Source organism: Seriola aureovittata, chromosome 6 (genome assembly GCF_021018895.1).
Source record: "Seriola aureovittata isolate HTS-2021-v1 ecotype China chromosome 6, ASM2101889v1, whole genome shotgun sequence".
Taxonomy (NCBI): Eukaryota; Metazoa; Chordata; class Actinopteri; order Carangiformes; family Carangidae; genus Seriola; species Seriola aureovittata.
In genome coordinates this window covers 12,653,319-12,677,764 of record NC_079369.1, presented here as the reverse complement: position 1 = coordinate 12,677,764, position 24,446 = coordinate 12,653,319, and the positions used below count along the sequence as shown (strand labels likewise).

At 41.7% G+C, this 24,446-nt stretch overlaps 1 protein-coding gene across 1 annotated transcript in view; it reads right to left on the bottom strand.

Moving 5' to 3' along the window:
* The window catches only part of insrb (insulin receptor b), an 84,129-nt gene that overhangs the window by 44,571 nt on the left and 15,112 nt on the right, over nt 1–24,446 (bottom strand). The window contains exon 2 of the mRNA XM_056379277.1: nt 14,763–15,311. Coding sequence (XP_056235252.1) covers nt 14,763–15,311 — 549 coding nt within the window. The remainder of the gene's footprint in view (nt 1–14,762; nt 15,312–24,446) is intronic.

Genomic DNA, 24,446 nt, shown 5'->3' with positions numbered 1-24,446 from the left:
ACCTCCATGTGCACATGTCTGCACAGGCACACTCACACTAAGATATTCACCTCTGCTCCCAGACTCCCCTCTACCCACAAGCCCTTGCAACCAATTAGTTTAGTGGAATTGGCCAGAGGGGCGCCCCTCTCCTTCCAAACTCTGCCTGGATTGGTCGAGCCAGGCGGCAGAAAGAGAGATGGTGGGCGATAAGGGGGACATACGCCAGCATTGCTCCCGGCAGCTTATATTTTTATGTGGGTGACAAGCAAAGCCATTTGTTACCAGACGTGTCAGAAACCTAACCTGTTTTCCAAGTTTCCCACTCACATCCAAAATACAATACAATACACAAACAAGTATAAAAAGTAAATCTTACCATAAGACAAGAATTCACTTGGGAGGGTTTTTTTTTTTTCCTTGGCTTCTTATTTCAGAAGCAGCCACCCTGAGTGGAAACAGCAGTTCCAAAATGGTGGTTTGTGCACTGGGTTGGTTTGCTAGAGACCTGAGGATGGACCGGTGGTGGTGTTGTGCGTCTGCTAATGTCCACGGCTCCATCCCGCGTGATTGATATAAATTATACTGGGTCACATGCTTGCTGTCCACACACCAGAAATATTGTGGGTCCAGTTGATCTCATTAACCCAAATTCTGAGTTGTGTAGGTCAGATGTTGGTCCAGAACACACAGGCAAACTAAAAGAGGAAAACCGACAGCACATGACAACCAAATTCCTCATGAAAAAAAAAAAAATCCTCATTCCACTCTATCTATGTCAAGATACAAATCGCACAAGGAGCAGTCAGATGATATATGGTATACAGAGTACGCACACAGAAACACAGGTGCACCAAATGTCATCCAAAGTACCAGCAAAACATAGTTGCGAGAGTCATCTATGTCGTGTGTGTAGAACAGACAGCAGAGTGCAGTATGTCTGGCTGACAGGCTGCGAGCAGAGCACCAGAGCAGAACTTTTTTAGTTGCAACAATGCTATCACAAGGCCCTGGCCACCCGACACTGGAGAGAGGAGGCAACAGCCATGGCATGCTAAGTATTAGCTGGGTTGGACGTCATTCTGGTGATTCACACACAAACGCATGAGTCGTAAGGGGCAGCTCATTAGCTCATAGTCTATATTAAGGACAGGCTAAGGTCCCTAGTCAGTGTTATCTCCAAAATATATTAGGAGGCACAAATAACAGAAGAGGGTGTTTGAATTTGCATGCAGCTTGCTCATATTGGAAAGGCCTGCAGAGTTCCTTCTAAAATAATAATATTCTAATTTATCTACATATTTCATTACATGCCAAGTTATTTAATCACACTCTGCTGCACTCTACCATATGATGAGAAGTTAATCTAAAGGCTTCGTCTACACATAATGTGTTTTGTAGTTGTCATCTCAGACACTTTCATTTTCATCATCACTGCTCTCTCAGTGCATCACTTAACATGTAATTAATCTTACTTTAGTTTTTCTTTTGAAGTGCTGCAGATTTTTCTGTACACGGGCCGTTTACACTTCAGGTTAATTCTTTTAACTCACAGGGATATTTACATACATGTCTTCTGTTCTTTCCTTGTCGACACCAGTTGCATCTGCGTTGCAGCAACAACCAAAGTAAATTAAGTGTACTACTCTAAAAATTGGGCGCACTTTTTTACTTACCATTTTTAAGACTTATAATAATACCATAATAAACCATGTTGGAAGGAATGTAGTAACATTTCACTTACTGGTCTGAACAGCACCTATGCCATGACATCAGAAAGAGCCTTTGTGTAACTACTGTAAACCACTGATATATATCAAGACTGTTATTAAGCAGATGATTAAATGACACAAAATGTATCTGACTAACCAGACTATATCAACAAATAATATTTGTAAAAACCTCAGTATGATGTGAGTCCCTATTTGCTCATCAAAATCTATGATACAGATAGATTCCTATAGAGAGTCATCACTGCATAACTCTACATTCATCTCTTAAGGTAAAAATGACAAATATTTGCTCCAGATTCTCATTTGTATGAATTTTCTGCTCTTTTTTTCTCTTACATGATAGTAAACTGAATGTATTTTTCACTATTTTCTGATATTTAAGATCAAATGATTAATAAATGAATAAGGAAAGTAATCAGCACATTAATCAATACAGAAAATAATCGTTATCTCTTGCTTTTCTTTGAGCAGCTGTCTTCGTCTTTTTCTGTAATGCATTTCTCTCTTTTACACTTTCCCTTAGTTGGGTGGAGAGTGGCTCTGAGAAACACACCCCCCATTCATACAGACGAGAAGACACAAACACACCATCATGTAATAACACAAATGTGTCTGAGGCCACACACAGAACGTGTGCAGGAGAGAAAGGAGAGGAAAGAAAGAGTTAGAGGCACTAAGCAGTCACAAATTACAGATGGAAAGTGCTTCTTATACAAACAAAAAAAATCTAAAATTCAGGCTTTTGCCAACAACACATGAGCTGTGGACAAACATGTCATGACCAATCACATGGGGAGTAATTCAGACATGCACCAATCACAGGCACACACACTGCCAAGGCGGCCATCTTTAGTAACAGGAGCCAGGGCTGACAAGTTTGGTCTATCATTTTGAGGCCCAGAAATTCCTGCATGTCTGCATACCACAGCATGGAAGGGGAAGGAAGAGGGGGAGAGAGGGAGAGAGAGCACACAAAGCAAAGGAACAGAGGGACAGAGAGAGAAAAAAAAAAAAGGAGAAGGGAGGGAGTGCAGAAGGAGGATCTTTCACATAAGGTGGAGCAACAGAAGCAGGGAAGAGAAACGGGGAGAGAAAAAGAAAGACAAGGAAAAACCATTTCTTCTCCTTTTCATCAGACTGTTTTCACGGCATCTGACGCTTTTTCCAGGCTTTTCCACACATGGCTAGACGGCTAGACTTCCCATACATGTCGGTAAAATTATAAACTGCATTCATTCCTCATGAGGGCAGCGGGGCCATCTGAATGTAGTGGGGGGAGATGTGAAGTGCAGGGAATACATACTACAATGATGACTGCAGTCTTGTCCTGTGCTACAATTTTCTTCCACTGTTCAATACTGACACTGTACAATAGAGACAGAGACGACCGTGGAACAGCAGCAGCCATTTTTACTGCAGTCTTATAACTGTGTCACTACTCTGGTATCATCAGGTGATGCATTTAGGCAAAGAGATCTGTCTTACAAATATATATATTAAGATATAAAGGAAGAGAGTGGAGATTGCATAAGCAGTCAAAGGAGTTTATAGGCCTAATGTTTTATTTTTATTAATATTCAGCAAAAAAAGTAGCTTTTTGTTTTAAGATGATCAAAAATGAACTACAGATTCAGAAAACACCTCAATTTATGGAAGCGTGACCTGAGATGAAACTTAACACTGTTGGTTTCAACATTCACAACCTCATCCTCTGACCTTGTGCCCTGGTCCATTACTTAAACCAGGGTGCATATCTTCATATCCTGTGTCATATCCTTAAATATAAACACACACGCACGCACGCACACACACACACACACACACACACACACACACACACACACACACGCGCACACACACACACACACACACACACTCTGTTGGCACCAAGATTAATCCAACTATTTATCTTACTAGTTTCATTATTCTTTTATGAATATTACCCATGTCATACATTGTTATGTTTCTGTGTAAACTCTTATCAGATTTCTTCCACTAGAGATTCTACAGATATCTTCTACTAGTTCTTGTGTAATACTACAAGTCTCAACAACAAAAAAAAAGCAACAAGTAGTTCAAGGCGCAGGTCAGAGGAAAGCGCCTATGCTATGTGTCCTGATGCCGACAATGTAGGGGTGACACAGCCACTGAGCCATACAGCAAAACAGTGACATTCAGACGGAACTAGTTTCTGTATTAAAATACTTTGTGACACCATTTCCTTATGAGATGACATATTATATTTTCTTATCAGATACCTTACTACAACATTTAATGCCAAAGCTTACTCCCAATGCTGCAGCTGGGGAGAGATCAAAAGCGGAATAAAAATTGACGCTCATCAAAACTTCATGACAGACTGCTCAGCAGCAAGCAGATACTTAAATCACACAGAAGATTAACACTGTTTGATTTACATTATCCTAGAGAAATAAATATGGTAATGAAGAAAAGGAAGAAATAAGAAGAAACATTATTTTTCCCCATGTTTCCCTACTGCTAGACAAAAACATTATGAACACACACACCTGTCCACGTTCCACATTGGCACTTCCTGTCTCTGTAAACCCTCCTGGAATCTGTTTGTGTGTGTGTGTGTGTGTGTGTGTGTGTGTGTGTGTGTGTGTGTGTGTGTGTTGTGTGTGTGTATGTGTATGTGTGAGTTCAAGTGCTACCCTGAAGTTATGGCCAGCAAATGGCCGGCTGATTTCTGACCCCCTCCTCTACTTGCTCACCCCTGACCTGGGTGGGTCAACCCAGGTTCACATTCTCCCAATAATGCAACCATGCATCTGTTAAATGGTTCGAGGAAAAGAGCAATTTCTTGAAAGCCAAGGACATGACATTCAGTCAAGTGAATGAGCTGAGTCTGGACATAACTACGTGGAAAGAGTTGGGTTTGGACGCAACTTCAAGGATGGGGAGGTCATATGAGGATAAACACGTTCATTTCAGGAAAAGCAAGTTTAGAAACACAAAGTTGATTTCCAGCACTGACTTTTGAGGGCTTCCTTTAGAACACACGTGTTTTAAGTAATAACTGCTTTGCCTTTTTTTTTTTTTTTTGCTTGACCAAACCAGTGTGTGTGAGATGAGGACGGCAGGAAATAAATGATAAATGGATAATAAATGCATAATAATAATTTGTTCAGTCTGATGTGTCAGATAAGCATGAACTCCACAACCCGCCCATCACCATAAACACTTTCTCAACCTGTGGGAAACACCACTTTCCCAAGAAGGTGATGTAACAACAAAATTCTTTTGAATCTCAAATGTCCAAACATGCCTCCCAACCCCTTCAGCCGAGCCCTTGTACCACCTCAAAGTCACAAATGAAATTCCAAGTATTTGATGGAGCATAAGCATCGCATATTCCAAATACAGTACATACTAGTAACTGCGGTTACAGACTATGTTAAGCCCCAAACACGCGGTTCTGAGATCATGCATGCATGAACATACACAGAGCTTCCCCTGCTCCGCTGAAGCACCAGCGCTGACTGTATCTGCTTTGATTGAGTTACTAAACATCACTTCCTCTCAGGCTAATATGTGTTTATGGAAGCATAGTTATAATAAACACTTCTCATTTAATTATGTACCTTACTCATAAAAATTTGAAAATCTTAACGTCACCTGTCAAACCATTTACTCCACGCTTCAGATTTAAGCTTTTATATCATGTGTATCTTGAAATAAGAGCAATGAAACTTAAGAGTAAAACATTGCGCATGCATACAGGAAGTGCTGTACAATCTAACTATGTTTGATTACAGTTTCAATGTGAACTATATCATTGGGAGATCTTGTGGCAGGGATGGGGAGGTTTTTGTGAAATGCTATAGTATCTATTTATGAAACAACGGCAGACTTTAGCATTTGAAGATTTGGATAAGCAGTTTGACAACTAAAATATGCCGTGTGTGTGTGTGTGTTGATGTCAGAACTGGAAGCAGGCAGTCATCTGATCTGTGCAAACACCTGAAAACAATCCCCTTCCCTCCACTAGAAGAGGGGTTGCTTTATTTCCCTCCATCACACACAAACACCTTATGCAATCCTTACCTCCGCAGCTCACACACGAATTCTCACAGAGAGAAACACACACCAAACCACACATGGACAGCAGGAATCAAACTATTACCATCATTGGGAATCAATGTCAGTTTCTCTCCATATATCTACTTCTCTGTAAAATGTTAAAGTAAAATGATTTAAAATGTGTATTCTAAAAAAAATACAAAGAGAATGAGGAGGTATTAACAGATAAGCAATGCCTCATGTTGGTATCCTCTGAAGACCCCATCCTCTCCACACTACACGCTACTTACATTTCTACTAACAGTCAATCCCCTGTTAGAATAGTGGGCAGCAGTGTCAGCGTGCTCCACTTAGCCTTGTGTGTACGTTTGTGCTCCACTTGGCTCTGTGTGCAAGTGTGTATTTGCTGTGCATGTGTCTATCTGAATGTGCACTTGCATAAACGCATGTGCACTTTGTGTGTGTGTGTGTGTATGGAGCAGGATGTGGGAGTGCCAGTCCATTGATGAGCTGGAGGAGAGAGGAGAGAGACTTTTCCAGATCCCCTGGGGCGCTCGGCTAGCACTGCCTGCCTGCTACTGCTCTCGCTGCACGAATGGAACACGTAGAGGGGCGCAGGCGTGCCCACGTACGCGCACGCGCACGCACGCACACACACACACACACACACACACACACACACACACACACACACACACACACACACACACACACACACACACACACACACACACACACACACACACACACACACACACACACACACACACACACACACACACACACACACACACACACATATCTGATGCCAGCTTATCAAAGTTAATTTGGATTTGTTAACAAGGATGCAGGCTGCCAGGAAGGAAAACACAAGAGCACGATTACTACCTCTCCCTCTCCATCTGTCTGTTTCCATCCTTCCTTCTTCACTTCCCCTCTCTTTCAGTTTTTGTCTCTTCCCCTCACTCCCTGTTCTTTATAAGATATTCATGGTAATTCAAACACCAGTGAGTGAGTGAGTGTGTCTGTGTCTTGATGTAAGGCAAGCCACCATGGAAAAGCTTTAACTATCACAAATGGACAGCATCAAAGAAGAGCTTGCCTGTGTCTATAGCAATAAGTGAGAGGAAGACAAGAATAAATGTACGCAGCTCTCTCGTCTGTGTGAGAGTGTATCACTATCAGGATCACATCAATTGCAGTTCATTTTGCTCAGGAGCCGGAACGGAGAGGTAAATTGGAAACAATTCAAATACTATCATTTAAGTATTTGCGCTGTAATTTTTCCTGTTTGAATGCACAGAAGGAAGACGCTTCTCACTGAAAGAATCAATTTCCTGAAATGAGCTTCAAAATCAGGAGTTTGCATTCATAGATCTACGTAGTGTAACAACATTAAGCTATGATTATGATTATAAAATCTATACCAAAAGTTGGACAGTTGGTTTAACTATAATCACGCAGCCCTAACTCCAATGCTAGTGTGACCTCTTTTTGACTATAGTCCTGCAAGTCTACAGTCTCACAAGCCAGACACCTTCCTATGTTTTCTGTTACACAACCAAATACTATATTACCATATATGTGTAGTACATGTTCAGTTCTTTGTTTTCCTCTCACAAGTTATTTAGATAACTGTAAAACAAGCTCCCACTTCCAGGCAGCCAAGTTAATTCCAGCGAGGGAGAAGACGGCAAAGGATATCATTTCTAGCTCAAGTCACCTCTCACTGGAAAAGCATCTGTGTTAAAGTTCAAGTGGCCCCAGGCCTCCAGACTGCGATTATTTGGTTGCCTTTTGCGGCCATTTTTAGGCGTAGTGAAACAAACGTGCTAGTGTGCCCTTTAGGCATCTACTCCACCCGTCACAATTGTTGATCACCACCAGGAGAGAGAATTAATGAGTGTGTGTGGGAGTGAGTTTGTGCTTGTGTTATCTACACAGGTGATTGGCATGCGGTAGGCATACAGGAAAAACAACAAGCCTTCTCGACCAGATGGAGGCTCATGTGTTGAGAGCAGTGACTATATGTGCAGAGGTTGTTGCTTCACAGATCGGCAACGCATCAAATTTAATGAAGCATTTGAATGTGCACGATACCAATTCTAACTCTACAGGCAGTTCTCACTGAAAGCGCATGTAGACATTTACAGTTTACAATATATAGACTACCTTAATATTCCTGAACGTCTGTTACAGACCAGCACTTTATCTGCTCTGTCTTATGGTTGCAGATAATACTGGTTAGATGTTATCAATTTAGAAATGTTTTTAATTATGACAGAATTTTAAAACTATGGCTCAGTAGAGACCCTTAGTACTTTTTGGTACCAACCAAAATGTGTCTGTAGCAAACACTGGCATAAAATCTTGGATGTGTAATCATCTTTACTTCTTCTTAGATCAAATTTTGCCAGTTAGAGTTTTATTTAGTTAACATTCCTGTACAGCTGCTTGTGTTTAGACATAACTTTTGAGACCTTTGGCCTCTTTCGTTGAATGAAAACTCTTTTGTTTCTCAAAGTAAGGTTTCGAAAAAAGTACTGTTGTGATAATAATAAGGGTATCATATAAGTAATTGTTTCACATAACATCAAATGATATACAGTCCTACTTAAAACTGACACAAAGACCTTAATACAATGAAGTCATGTGAGAAATCTGGTCATTTCTGGTAACTTTCTTTCAGTTTAAATGAATGCAAAATATGTTGTGTGTCATAATAGATTATAAATGAGCAACTGCTTTCTCACACATTATTCCTGAACATGAACAAAGATGCTTGAACTCGCACAGAGAAGACATGGTGGGACAATTGAGCACTATTTACAGAAAGTGTAACACTCCTGCATTCAGTCTGGCTGTCCCTCAGTGTTTATGTTCCTCTGTTCCCTGTGTCACTGAGCACTAAATGGCTAATTAAGAACGGCAGCTTCAGGAAAACGCTTTCATTTAACTCTCATTAGAAACAACTGCAGAAACTGAACCAAAGAAAGATAGAAGAGAAGAGGAGATCGAGAGAGAAGTGTGTGTGTGTATATGTGTGTGGAAGCAGCCTGAGCAGAGACACTTTTACACCCCAATTAAGAGGCTGGGCTGGCTAAGTGTTTTTGTTTGGTTGTGGGCGCAGGCCAACAGCACGCTTCATTGAGCGCCTCCATCCTTAATACTGTCATTTTCTTTCTCTCTTTAGCCTCCTCTAGCTTGGCCACTTGCCACTCTGGCAAAAGTGTGTGTGTATGTGTGTGTGGTTTTGGACCATGTCTCTGTGTGTGCACCTGGGAGCCACACTTGAAAACGCCCTGCCATGTTTGTTTTGCTCTGTTTATTTTGTTTTGCCCAACCCCTTCTCTTCCCCTCCTAGCCTCCTCATCTGGCCCTCATCTTATCCACACTGACGGTCCATTTTCATTTGATAACATGAGAAATAAAACACTAATAGAAACAACATTGAAGACAATTTCCACTTGCAAGGCAACCATGACTGAGACAACAACGTGAGCTTTCAGTTCATGATATGGCCAATGTGTACGTGGTATACAAGATGTTATGATCACCATTTAATGGTAACTTACACAGATATTAAAGGAATAGTTCAACATTTTGGGAAATGCCCAAACTAAATGTTCTAAATAAATGTCCCGATACTTTCATGTAGATCTTTTGCCGGGAAACGACTCCAACAATAGGCCTACACACAACTACTGGATCTAAGATGGTGACTTGATTTGGCTGACTGAGGCTGCTGAAGCCTTATATTAACTTCGCCTCAACTTAAAATAAACATTTTGGACAAAGGGAAGTCATTGCATTAGGAAGGGTTTGTTTCATGGACACTTTGGGCAGGAGAAATGATTATAGTGACCAATAACTCTCTCAATGGAGGCATGTACGTGAGTGTTGTTTTAACAGAGTTGAACAAATCCAAACCATCATTTAACAGCTCTTTCATAAGATACAATGTCTTCTGAACTCCTGAGTGCTTAACCTGCTTTTTCATCCTTTCACAGACTGATGTCACAGGTTTATCTCTGGTAAACACTGCTCACGCCTACAACTGTACTTCCATGAAAATAAAACTCCAGCTCCTGAGATATCCAAAGACTCATGTACATTTCATTATGTGCACCATGAAGTTTCATTTTCAGTTCACACCCTCTCTCTGCTCCTGCACTCTTGTCACTTTCTGTTTTTTTTTTTTGTTTTGTTTTGTTTTTTTTTAGAAAAGCTGGGACTTTTGTTTAATGTCTTTTTAAAACGTCCACGTCTCAAAATCAAATTCCTGTCCCTACTCCAGAAGCCTGTTGACCAAAGCTGGGCGATGTCCAACCTGCAGTCAACTCTGGTCAGGAGGAGGGTCACAAAGTCACGCTGGATGACGCACGTTGACCCATATATATCGACCACCATCAGAGGTTCAACCTGTGTGACTGCGACAGTCTGAAGGGGGGGACATGTAATGGCAAGAGGGCATTTTCCCATTGTGGCTTTTGTCACTGAGAGGTGAAGCTGTGACTCTGTTTGTTTGTGTGTGTGTGTGTGTGTGTGTGTGTGTGTGTGTGTGTGTGTGTGGTGTGTGTGTGTGTGTGTGTGTACCTGAAAACAATCGCACAAACAACAAAGCACATAAGCGCAGGCAGTGTGATCTTTAACCTGAAAAGCCTTCTCTCCTCCTGCCTGTGTGTGTATGTTTTTGTGTGCATGAGTTGTGCAAGCATAGTGCTGGCCGGTGTCTGTGGGGCTGAACACAGTGTGCCAAGCCTCAGCAACAGATAGAGCCTTATCTAAACAGGAGATCAACTGTTTGTTCCCATTCTCTCATTCTCTCATCTGTGAATGTTACCCTTACTTCCTGTCTATCTGTATTTTTCTCTCTTTACCTCTCATTTGAAAGTCTCAGCATTGTGTGCTTGCTTTCGATGTATCAATCTGCCTGTGCATGTGACTACTATCCATCTGTCTCTCATCTGCAAATATACATCTATACATTAAGTCCTCCTACTGTCCTCATCTATTTCTCTATTTTTGTAACCGTCTGGAAATTTTAAACCAAAGTCTCTGTGTGTTTTTTGTCTCACTGACAAAACTAATATTCTACTATACTCTTCTTTTTTTCTTTTCTTTTTTTTTTTTAAATAAATGGGATCAATTCCGATTGTTGGTAAACTACCACATTTATCTTAAATCTGCAGTGCGAAACTTTGGTTTCCCCCTCCTGATAATGACAGTAATTACACAAATACTGTGAACGTGTGTCTGGCCTCAGTCCCTTCTCTTTTTTCGGCGCTCTCCAACGAGGAAAAGCCACACCGATGGTAATCCACGTTTGTCCTCGCCATTGATCGCTTTTATTTTAGACTGTAATCCTTTCTCTGTATGCCGAGCTTTTTTTCTTTTTTTTTTTTTATCTGGAGCATCGGAATCCTTTCTTGGCTGCTTCCTAGGGTTTCCCCACCATAGCTTCTTCCATAGTCCTGTATGGTGCTGTAGCCTACTCCGTTTTCTTCGCTATGGTTGCTCCCCTTTTCAGCTCTGGCAAACCAATCATTTTTGGGTGACATAAACCGCATCGCTACCAGTGTGCCAGCGTAGGAAAGTTGCCACAGCGACATTTACCTGGCACTGATAGGCTTAATTGGAATTGTGTGAACTTGTTTGGCAAAGGCTTGAATGTAATGGACGTTCATTAATATGTAAAAGTAGCGCATTCCAGCTTTAAAGCCAAACTCAGGACCAGTAGGAATTTCACTGATCAAATGTCCACATAGAAAAACTAACTTATGATAAAAAGGGTTCCAGAGTATTGAGGTTTTTGGAAGATTTGATGCCTTGAAAAAACAGCATCTGCTTCATGTATGGGGAATTTCTTCTGCCCTACTTTAGGGCACAACACAGACACGTTCATGAAGCCAATACTACCCCAGATTAACATACGCTATTCTGCCACTATTGTCCAGAGGGAAAAGCAACCTCCAACATTTAATCAGGCAAAGCCGTAGTGACTGGTGAAGGCTTGTAAAAGCTGAGAAATTTGGAGCCTTAGTGGACTTGACAAAATTCCACTACTGTACTCACCTCCACATCTGAATGGCTATCTGCAAAAAGTTGTAAATATACAGTACACACAAGCACACAAAATACATAAGGACGCCAGTGACACACACGCATATATAAAACATAAAAAACACATAAAAAAGCACTGGGCAATGAATGTCAGATCTCATACACTCTCCAGGCTGTTCGGATTGCCACCAAGTTACCTAAGAATCCTATACATTTAAGCATTTCTTGGTGCACACACACACATGCATGTGCACAAACACGTGCACAAAGTGGTTTTCCTGCTTGTAAGGAGGATGTGTGAGATCAGGGGAATGCAGGCTCTCCCCGGCCTCTTACCTAAGTCAACTGGAACCCTGTAAAACACAACAAAAACAACCCCACAGTTTCCACTCACATATAAACTTTAATCCCCCGTCTAATGTGTGTATGTGTGCATCAAAGTTTGTAAACTGTTGAGTATTTATTCACAGAAGCCATAATTGAGGATCATATAGTTTCCTCATGCCACCACCCAGCACGTGTGTTTCAGTGGGTAGCACTGCACAAGCACCTGAGGGAGACAACATTTTTCTCTTTCTTGATGTTCATACCTCACATCCTTTCATCTCACCAAGGTTTACCTGCGGAGCTGTAACATGCCTTGGATAAACTGCTGCCTGTATAACATTAAGCTGCAAAATAAAGTAGTATTAAACAGACTAAAACTCATGGATAATATTGATATTACTGCTACTACTGTTATTGTTACCAACATCGTTACACTGATTATATATTGTTTTTAATATTTGTATATCATTCTAATCTCGTACAGCACAGATTTGAGAAAAGCCCTATCTTAAAGTCTGACAGAGTTTGGCTGCCGTCGGCTAAAAAACAAGTCTGTGGCAATGTGGAACTGTGGCTCTCACCTCCACTTAAGTACACATATATCAAACACACACAAACACTTGCAAGCATTTACAGTAAGTGTGCACATATTGTCCCTATGTGTAGCACACACACACACTCACACCCCACACCCCGCACCCCCTTGCCTCAGGGGCAGACAACCATTGCATCATGTTCTAGAAATGGCTCCTGCTTTGACACACAGCTCTTGACTAAACTGGTGCCTGTCACATGACACAGAGCACAGCGTCATACTTGCTCCCCTGGCCTATCCGAAGCCAAGGAGACATGAACGCACATGCAAACATGGTGTTTGACATACTGTACGCACTCCTGTTTATCAGTCGACATTCTTTTGCTTCACGGTCAGGACTGTTCGTCTCTGAAAACCAAGTCCAGAGAGAATTACAAAAAGATTACACTTAAGAGGGCTCAACATAGTAGATGAGTAAGAAAAAGTTCTGAGAGGAAGATTTAGTACAGTGACAAGTGCAGACTGTGAAGTTGCATGGAAAGTGGGGAAAAAAGTATAGAGTGGTGTAACATCCTATCAAATGTTCAAATCAAATGCAAATAACAGGCTAAAATTACCCACTTCTGAATTATACACAGAGCTTCAGCTAACATATAATTCATCATGACCAATGATATTTTGTACAGTCACTCCAAAACATGTCTGAGGAGGTGTGTGCTTGCCTCTGTCTCTGTACTCTAAGACCTACTTTTGACCAAACCTTTGAAACTCTCCTAATTTCAAAAGTACTTTAAAATCATAAGAAGTTTGATAAATAGCTTTTACTCTTGTGAGGTTTGCGAGTAATAGTAAAAGCAAATGGTTTTTCCTCTTATCTTTCACTTAAGTCCAAAATATCACTTTTTCCATCACTCAGAGTCCTGGACAACACAACTTCAAGTGTCATAGTTCTTCCCATGTAAAGCTTAAAATTGTTGTTTTACCCTGACAATTAAAACAAACTGAATACTCTACACCTAATTAAAATCAAACAGTAAGGCAATGTTTGTTTGTGTGCGTAGAGACGGAGACTGAGACACAAAGAGAGCCATTTCCTGTATTACTTTCCCGACAGTGAGACCTGGCAGAAAATCGAGGAGCCAACATTATAAAGGCGGGCTGCAACAGTCGATGTTCAAGTATAAACATGGCCGAGGTCGTTATGCTTTGAACGCTACCCTTTCTGTCAGACACAGAGACAGAAGAGAAAAAAACAACACAAGCTATAATCGCCTTCAAAAAATAATAAGCATTCTCTCTGTGTGTCTTACAATAGAAGCCATTCTCTGTTTTTATGGTAGGAGAGGAAAGACTGACTGACTGGCCAACACACTGGCAGCTGGCTGCCTGCAGCACCAAGCAAACCCACAGCTCTTTCTTACACAAACGAGGGAAAATCTGTACAATTTCTAGCAAACATATGTACTATACTGTTTATTCCTGTCCATCAACTTTCTCACTCTAACCTCATTCTTTCAGTGCATTTTCTTCCCATAATGCCTACCTTTGAATGTTCAGTTCCCTGACTCAACAATGCAGTTGAGTCATTTCACAAGCAGATCCCGAGCCTGTAATTACAGATTACTTGCCCACAATGCTCCAGTCAATGAATGCTAATCAGAGGGCGTGGCATGTCCACCACCCCTGGCTGCTGATATTAGGAGCAGCCCTCCACATCACGGAAATCATTACATAAACCATTTGGAATGAAAACATCAGTCGCCTCAATTGATTTCTGGGAGGAAGAGATCTCCAGTGCATATTCTCATTATGTGTCTCAATGGACCACTTCAGAATGAACAGTGTGATGGATTCTGGAAAGGTGCTACACTATCATGCCTGCATACAGCATCCAGTCAATATGAAGACTTTTCCACTGCTCCATGCAAAATGTAAATTCTTTTTATTTTTTTAATTAATCAGGCTGGTTTAAATGCCCGACAACGATTGACTGTCTAACTGAAGAAAAGGGATTGCACACGGAAAAAAGACAGCATAGAGCCAGCATTGTTAAAGACACATTAACACAGATAAACACTTACTTCTCTGACAGTGGTTCTGCGACCAACATCGTCCCCTGAAGTGTCCATTGATGGTGTTCTGCGGGCAGATGGTCTGACCTTGGGCCGTGCCGGGACACACATCTCCGCACTCCCTGTCATTCTTATTGGCCACGATGAAGTTGTCCTCCACCGAGTCCAGGATCTTGGACCAGTCCAGGGTGGCTAGGTAGCAAAGGTCCGGATTCTTCTCGATCCTCACAGCGCCCCGGGTGATATTCATCAGACTGTGAAGGCCCACCTCCTTCAGCTGCAGCATCTCGTAAATCACGAGAGCATAGTTGAAGAAGAGGTTGTTGCCGCGGATTACCGTCAGATTGGGGAAGAGATCGCTGAGAGCCTCGAGGCCGTAGACCCTGAACAGCAGCACGTAGTCGGTCACCACTCGCAGCTTTGGGTAGCTGAGGCCTCGAAAGTCCTCGGTCTTGGTCTTAAACATGAGCAGAATCTTCAGGTGGCCCTCGATGATGGTGCAGTTCTCCAAAGACTGGAGGTTGGTCACATTGTTCCGGATGTCCTTGCTCGGGCAGACTGGAAGGATAGAGAGTAGAAGAAAGAGAGATGTGAGAAGCAAGTATACTCCAGTCATAAGTTACAAGTTTTTAAAATAGTTCATCCAAGAATTTCATTATAGTTTACTATAGATTTTTTGTGACATATTTCTCCTCCACCTTCCCCTGCTTCTTATTGATAATTAATTCCAACCAGGAAGCTGCCAAATAAAAACAAAGCTCCTCTAGATAACTTTCATGTTAAGCACCTAGCTCCAGAGCACATCAGCAAGAATGTATTTCAAGTACACACTCAGTTGCCAGTTTATCACAACTAGTTAAAACTAATGCAGCCTAAAACAGTCCTGCAATAAATCGTAATACCTTCACACTTTCCTCAAACCCAACATGACACAACAATTTGCAAGTGTTGTCCAACATATCGCCTAAAACCCAAAGATATTCAAAGAATTCGGTCAGGATATTTTTGCTTGAAAAATGACTTAATAGAGTATTTGATTTTGGAAATACTTGCCGATTATTAATCTGTCAATCAACTAACGTATTAATCGATTAATTGGTTTAGCATATTTAGTCTTCCATCACGGATATAAACAAGGTGAATATAAATGACTTTTAAGTACTTTTACTTGTATAAACGGAGAATTGTGGCATTCCTTGCACAGCTTATCTGTGGATCATGGTAACAGGCAAAACGGGTAAAAGACTCGTCTTTGATTTTCAACAGTATTAAAATAACCGGATATGAACATCAACAGGTCCCTCTCTTTCCCCATTTCAGCCATGAAACCACTGTTGATTTACATTAAGTAGAGCACAGCCATTCATGAAGCAGCATTACTCAAGTCCCCTCTACAATCTGACTGGCCGCAAGTGCTCTCTCCCTCCCTCTACCCCACCCCCACCTCTCTCTCTCCCTCTCTCTCATACACACACACACACACACAGTCTCTCTCTTCTCATTGGCTGCAGCAGTATTTCCCCAGAGAGGAAATTATTGTATGGCACTGTATGATCTGAATGAAACAGACGTGAAGGAGTTAAACAGAAATTAAGCCTGGAAGCAAAATGCTTATCCATGCTCATTCATACTGCTGCACAAACACCCACACACAGAAACCCACATTTGGACCGGCAACTTCACAAATGCACGCACGTGCGCGCGCGCACACACACACACACACACACACACACACACACACACACACACACACACACATCAGAGGAGTGGAGAATTCATGTGGGACAGTTACTTCAGGAGATGTACAGAGGAAAGCAGCACGCTGCTGTCGCTTGCTGCAAATAATAAAATGCACATTTTGAAAATTTTCTACAGCAGTTAAAGGAAAATTACAAAGTCGGAGGGAGGACGGCTCATAGTTTAAATTATATAAAAACACGTGTAACGACATTTTACTGCTGTAACTATATCAGAGAGCTTAACAAATTTTTTTTTTTTTACACTAGGCTTACTGAGAAACAGTAAGGACACACAGTGATACTGCTCACACATGATCTGTTGTCAAAGCTGTGCAATAAAAACAAACTTTCTTTCTTTGCATTGAAAACATCAGGTACGATCATAGAGGCGGGATGTTTCTCGACCAGAGAAACACCAAGTCAAAGCAAGTGTCAGCTCATGTGAACAGACTTGCTGTTTAAGCAGAAAGAAACATGATTTAGTACTTGACACAGTGATGCGACAGATGATGTTTGAACATGATGGTAAAAATAGGAGAATCATTTGCATAAATGTGCACACAAACTCTTGAGTGCAAACACCGCCATTTACATTCAGTCAACATACTCATTAAACACACTGGCAATGGTGAGACATAAAATACTAATTTGTTCACAGGACTTAACCACTCATGTACCGTATCAACCATACTGGCAGCAATTATGGCCTAAAACAGATGGTTATGGCCAAAAACCAACACGCGAGAAGATTGGATTTAAATGCAATTTGTTAATGGAACATTACAAACTTATTTCCACTACAAGAAACAAACATTAAGCTACTTTTCCCAGTCATTTATTGGATATAAACTGCAGCATCGAGAAAGAGAGAATGATGGCTTGTAAAGCTCGTGAGACTTATCATTCGATGGAAAAAATGCACCGCAACACAAACAGTTCTTTGTAAATTTACAACAAACTATTCCAAAAAACTCGGAAAACTGATCATTTTTTTTACCCATGCAGGATAAAATGAGCCTCTTATCACTGAAGCAATCTAATGGTCTCCATCTAGTGTGCTGTTTTCAATCGATGACACAGACACACACCTGCTAATCACAATCTGTGTGTGAGTGTCTTTCATGCATCTTAATGATGTGAACCTGCTTGCCACCTTTTGCTATTTTCCCCATTTATCACGCTCAATTTCCCACCGCCGCTTTGCACACACTTAAAATAAAAAAATCAATCACACTAAAACATGCATCGTAAAATGGGAAAAGTCAAAATTCATTGCAGCGGACTGCATAGTTTCATTGAGTTGTTATTGGCCCTGGTCATTTCCCAGGTGTAAGCTACCTATTAACTTCCCATTCTGTTAATGGTTAGCGAGACAAACATGTCAACAGCCCAGGTACAAACTCTGACTAGAAGTTTACGCGACTTCTTATAGCAAAGAGCTGCCAATAAAGCATATAATCACTACAATGCCAAATAAAGCCATGTTGTTTACTTCAACTGCTTCCTGACAATAGAGGAGGCAGTTATTCAGCCTTATATATTTTTAACAGTCGTTCAGATTATATCAAGCATGTTTATGTCTTCATTGGCAATTATATTTTTTTAGAAATAATATAGAATATAAAAGCTCAAAAGCACTTTAACTGAGGGATTTTATATATATATATATATATATATATATATATATATATATATATATATATGCACAATAACATCTAAATATGACGTAGGCAAGTTGATATGTGTAGATATGTTGATAGCAGTTATCTTAATTGACATGGTGACAACATTTTCAAGATAAAAGGAATCAGTTAACTATAAACTGTAATCCTCTGTACATGATAGAAAGTCAACAACTGAGGCCATCCTGTTAATTATTCAGTTTTACACTGGTCAGCCTTTAGATGACTGGATATCCAAATGTGCTCATGTTTGCTACATTAGCCAACTATCAATGAGGTTAGATTGTAATACATCCCTACAACTGCACAAGCATAAAAAGGATACAGCTCTCCACAGCAATATATTAGCAGCAGTACAGGCCAACTTCAGAAGGAAGAAGCTCATCAGGATTTTAGAAAGCAAGAGTACCAGGATATTTACAATGATGATGAAATCATGACAAATATATGAGGAGCAAGTGATGCAAGACTTGACTTCACACAGATCCAGGGGGCAGTGCCCCCAGATGGACAGAAAACATGTGAAGTAGATGGAGCTATCAATTATCTGGAGGTTTAAACTAGAGTTAGTTACTGCAAAAGAAGTCTGTATATATCTCCCAAGCAGCAGGTGTACTGTTATAACATGACAAAATAAATTATCAATAAATTACAAATCTAACAAGCTGTGTATCTGATGATGTTTGTCAAAACTTAGAAGACAATCTGAAAACACTAATTTGTACATAAAAGATTTATATGCAGTATTCACAATCATCCACATTGGTGTGGCTGCTCCACTTTGCACACTTGTGCTTGCGGCTCGCCTTACCAACAGCCAGAAACAACTCATAAAATAAGAATATAAATCCATTTTGGCGGTTAATCCTCTCATCAGATAACACAGTTTGAAACAACAACAGCAACTCATTCACATAATCTGGCCGGCTTTTCTTGGCCACACCCTCTTTATTAGACACTTAGTGTAACAGGAACCAAAACACAAAAACAAACTTCTTCCCTCACTATATAGCAGTTGGTGCTATTCCCAGTGATAACAGCAACCTTACACCTCTCTGTCCCTCCTGCCTTATCTCCTGGACACATCAAACAGGCCTACAGGCCACCCACTCACTGTCAGTCTGCAGCACTAACCAGATACCTACTGTGCAACACAACAACATAACAAACAATGTTACGCAACACCAAAAAGGGCCAGAGTGCATCTCACCTCTGCCAAAAATGCTCTTCCAAGACATAGCAAGAGGACACAAACATGACCTTTTTACATTAATATATTCTTCCCACTGCAGATAAGAAATGTGTTAGTGGAAATGAGGTCTTTCTACTCGCACAGCAGGCTAACAGGCTAGCACATATGTCACGTCTCCTGTTGGAGAAGCTTTATTGACACAAAGAAATGTTAGTGGGCCATGAGGGGAAGCAGTAGACGGTGCTGCTGGGAGTTCTCTCTGCAAAATGGAGTCTTGTTTTCGACTGACAGGAACGGGAGAGAGGAGGAAGGAGTGTGGGGGGTGGGGGGTCATCGGGGGGCAGATGGGGAAGAGGGGAGGAGAGGAGAGGGAGGGGAGTAAAGGAGTGGAGGGTAGGAGGGGTTGTTGTGTAGTCGGCGGCTGGCTGCGAGAGCCACTGTGTCTTTAAAATAATGAGCCATCTCCTCCCTCTCTCCTCCCAGGTTTAGGAGCAGAGGGACACAGGAGAAGCAAAGAGAGTGAATGGGGAGACAGAGGGAGATTGAGTCGCAGGTCGCGGGTAAAAGAGGGGAAAAAGGGGGGGGGGGGGGGCTGAGAAATAATGGGAGGGGGGAGAGTGGGTGAAAGTGTAACCTGAACCCGGGCAGGAACGCAGAGTGACGTAAGGGACCTACAGGACAGTTGGTGATCACATGCATGAATGGAGGGCTGCTATGGACCACGGTTACACACGCGCACGCACGCACGCACGCACACACACACACACACACACACTCACACACAGACACACACAAACACACACACACAGCCTCTGTAAGTGATGTTCACCTACAATAAACAAACAGTCAAGAAACAGAGCCTTTGACTGAATATGTGATGGACAAGCATGGGACAAAAAGACAGACAGAGAGAGGGAGGCTTAGGGATGGAGGGAGAGACACCTGCTGCACAGTTTCTCATTTCTGTGTCATCTAAAGAAAGGAACCTAGCAAACTAAAGACTTACATAAACAGACTTACTCAACAGGTTGGAGCTTCCTATGTGATATAGAAAAAAACTGCTAGACATTGTGTGAGTGGGGGGATTTGGTGGACAATGGCCGTGACCCCTCTGTAGCTCACCCTCCCACTGAGGACCACCCATAAGCAGACAGCTTGGTGCTCTCACTGGCTGTACAGGAGCGCTTAATTACAATAACAACCCAATCAACCGCTAATGAGCCGGGGTGGGGGATTGGGGTGGGGGATTGGGGTGGGGGGGGGGTTGTGTCTGAGCAGAGCAGAGAATGGAATAACAGAGCACTGACTGGAACGTACTGTACCATACTTTGGACCTCTATAGGAGAATGTGGGCCATCCACCCGCCTTCCCTGTCTGTTTGACACTTAATTTGGCAGCAGGAATGAGGAGAGGAGGGAGGTATACATAGGGGGGTGTCAGACAAACAGAAACAGCACAGGAGAAAGCAAGGAGATGGAGCGAGGTGAATGAGTTTAAATCTTCACAAGGAGAATAACAAAATAACAGTTTCCTTACAAAATTTCGACTGGTGAAAATAAAGTTTCAAATACACACGCAACTGCGTCCTCAGAAATGATCCGTCTTTTGATGTCAAACACATCAAAAAAAAGATACTGTCGAGAGATTTGTGTGCTGCTTGAATAGTTATGAGATCTTTTCACACATTCATTCTGTAAAATTAACTGAATAAATTGACCAAACTGTTCCAGTGAAGACAACAGCTTCTGTTGTTCACACAAGCAATGCTTTGATATTATTGTACAGAAGATATGCTTTAATGTTATCTTAATATGATGTCAGCATTCATGCACACAAACTTGTACTGCTAAATTTCCTCTGAAGGTCCATCCTCCATACAATTGCAAAAAAGGACAGGATGAGACAGGTACTGGAAAAAACAACATTTAACAGATATATGCAGTTTTTAATTGAAGTAGTTCAAACAGCTCCACATCATCTTTGATTTTTTAAAATCAAAACAATTAAATATGGCAGATTTTTTTTTTCTTTGAAGATTTCTTTCAATTTCGTCACTCATTTAAAAGTCAGAGGCAAAACTTTGACCCTCAGCCCGCTTTGAGAAGAACTATGTTTGTTCTTGTGCTGTGCAGACAGAGTATGATTGTGAAACCAGTAACCGAAATGTAATTAAATGAGGCTAAATGATGTTATTTATTAGAGGGACTGATTGTTTGCCTTGATGATTAGTGATAAATTCATGAGAAGTGAATTGTGGTAGTTTTCCTTTTTCTATCAAGTAGTTAAATGGTTCTTTAGTTTATGGTTTGACAATTTATTACATTGCATCCTCTGCAAATGTGACTGTTGCATATGCATACCTTGCATATAGATGGTGCACCAATACTGTTCAACCCTAATATGAAACTACGGCTGTACTATCACTACCGGCTGTAAAGACCAGTTGCTACAACTGACATAGGGTGTCTTACTCACATTCAGCCCTTTAACAGCGAAATGCAGTTAAACAGTAAGAGCAAGGGTGCACATGTGAAAGCACCTATTAAATACTGAGCATATAATGTGCATTCATAGTATAGTGATTTGTTATATGTGTAATCCTCTCTGTTCCACTTACCATAACGTACAAGTATGTAATGTGAAACTAAGCTGTCAAAAATTACTCTGCTCCAACAACGTCTCAAGAACTTCCAGTACTTTTAATCGACTTGAACAGATTTCGATTACAAGGTGACACTCTGAAAAACATATAACTGAATACTGGTATCAAATCATTCATCATTCCCACAGAAAATCTTCATGTTGTGGACACAATCCAGCCACAGTGTGAAGATACTATATGGTGGCTTAGATTTCACTATACAGCAAATCAAGGCTCTGTGGTTTATGCCTCAATGTGATCTGTCCTAACCATCTCTTCTTTTTCTAGCAGATATTGCTTCGTTTATATTTGCCAGGAAGGCTCTAAATCATTAATTAACCAAACATTTTTCTAATTTGCACTAAGTATACATTTGCAAAATGGCATAAATATTGACAAATTTCTCTTCAGCTCGCTGCCATCACCTGTCACTGTACCATCTTTACTGCCTCTCTGCTCGCCGTAATTTCAGCTCAGAAATGAGCAGGACCTGTGCAATTGAGGTCATACCAATGTAACGGCCATCTCTCACAGAAACTGCCATCTCCACTATTCAGTGAGCACACACAGCTGCAGCCTCCGTTATAGTGTAGCTACAATTTCAGAAAGATTCTTCTCTTATTTTTAGAGTTGTGCTCCCTGCGGAGAATTTAATATGCATCAACTAACAGTAGCTGGCTGGCTGGCCCAGTGCTGGCTAGCAGTGAGAAAGTGGATCACAGTGGCAGTTTTAGAAGGTGAGAGTGGAGCCCTCTGTGGCCCGTGGACCAGCCTGCCTCTGCCTTTCACTGTAGCAGAGGGCAGCCGCACGTTAGCTTAGCGTGAAACCAGACCTGTCTAGCATGAAACCAGGTGGCAGCTAACTCTGGACTGTGAGAAGTTTCCTCTCTCTGTCAGCTTAGGCGCACGTTGCTCCTGATGAGGTGATCTGCTGATTATAGATTTGTCAACAGCTCAGTTGCTGAACAAACCCCAGGAGAGAGAATGTGCAGCCGTGGTGCCAAGTGGACTGCCAGTGGAAAAATGCATTTGTTTGTTAATATAGCTGTGGAAAGTCCTGAGAAGTAAAGCCAGCTCCCTGTGCGCCCACTGCCAAGCTGTGGCTTCCACAGTGAAAAATGATGCTGAGAAATTGCATGAGAGGCATTTTGATTAACATGTACCAACTTGTACCTCCAAAACAAAGAGAGCTGAGGACCAAAATAACACTACGTGAGCCAGAGGAAGACAGAGAGGGGGGAAGTCGGAGAGGTAATAGTGTCATAAAATTTATAATATCTTTATAAAATCTTCTGTTAACAGCAAGAGGGAACAATGGCCAAATGATATGATAAGTGAGTGTAGCTAACATGTGTATCATGACTGACCTGTACTTCCATATTTGAGGACATCAGATAAAGGTTGGGAGACAGAGCTGAGAGAGAGAGAGGGAGTGTGTGGGTTGGAGCACCTGTTCCTCCATTGCCTCAGCCTCCCATTGAGGAGCAAGGCAAAGGGAGCTGGCCGAGCCTATTTATATACAACGCTGGGTCCCGTTACAGCTGTGGCACAGGGCCAGGCTGTGGCAGATTGAAGCGGGTAGAAAAGAGCAACATGCAGGCCCTGCACTGTCAGATGGCTGGCCAAGAGAAGAGAGAGGCCTAAATCAGATCACACTGGTGACTTTGGCTCACCTCCTTCTCTCTACCTTCGGGTACTGGCATAAGAGAGAGGAGGGGAGGGACGGAAGGAGAAGGGAAGGACAGGTACAGACAGAGGGAGACAAAGAGACAGAATGTAAACACAGAGAAAGAATGAGGAAGAGAAAAAGAAGTGGGGGTGGGGGTGCAGGTGCAGGTGGGGGATTTCTGGCGAGGTGCCGGGTCACTGTCACTTGTTTTGAAAAACAATGACTCACTATTTTCTGGTTCCAACAAGCTTGGTTCGACCTTGGGACTCGAGGCTGTGAGGAGGGAGGTGAAGAAAAGAGAAGTGTAGCAGCAACGTGGAGGAAGAGATGGTAGAGTAAACAGGAGCATAATGTGTGTGGACTGCCCTCTTTGACACGTGCTAAGTTTAACAGGGTGCATGATGGGAAGTGATCCCTCAAGTCCATGTCTCTACCAACCCAAACGTCAAATATCTACTATATAGACAACAGCAGTCTGACAGTGAAAGATGTCTCATGTCTATCTTTAATGTAAGACGGATATAAGATAAGATGACTGAGACTTTGAGGTCTTTTCAGCAGCCTTTTCCACACTCAATAACAATACCAGAACGGTAGCCGAAGGCTCAAACTTGCCCCTAATATCTAAGACAATTCAACCAACTTTTATCCGGCAGCTTCTAGGATTGCTAGCTCATCTCTATATGTGCCATACTGTTGCAACCCTGCTCTGACTTCAACTCAAAAAACAAACAAACGTGAAGAATTCAAAATCCTTCGTTCACACAGCA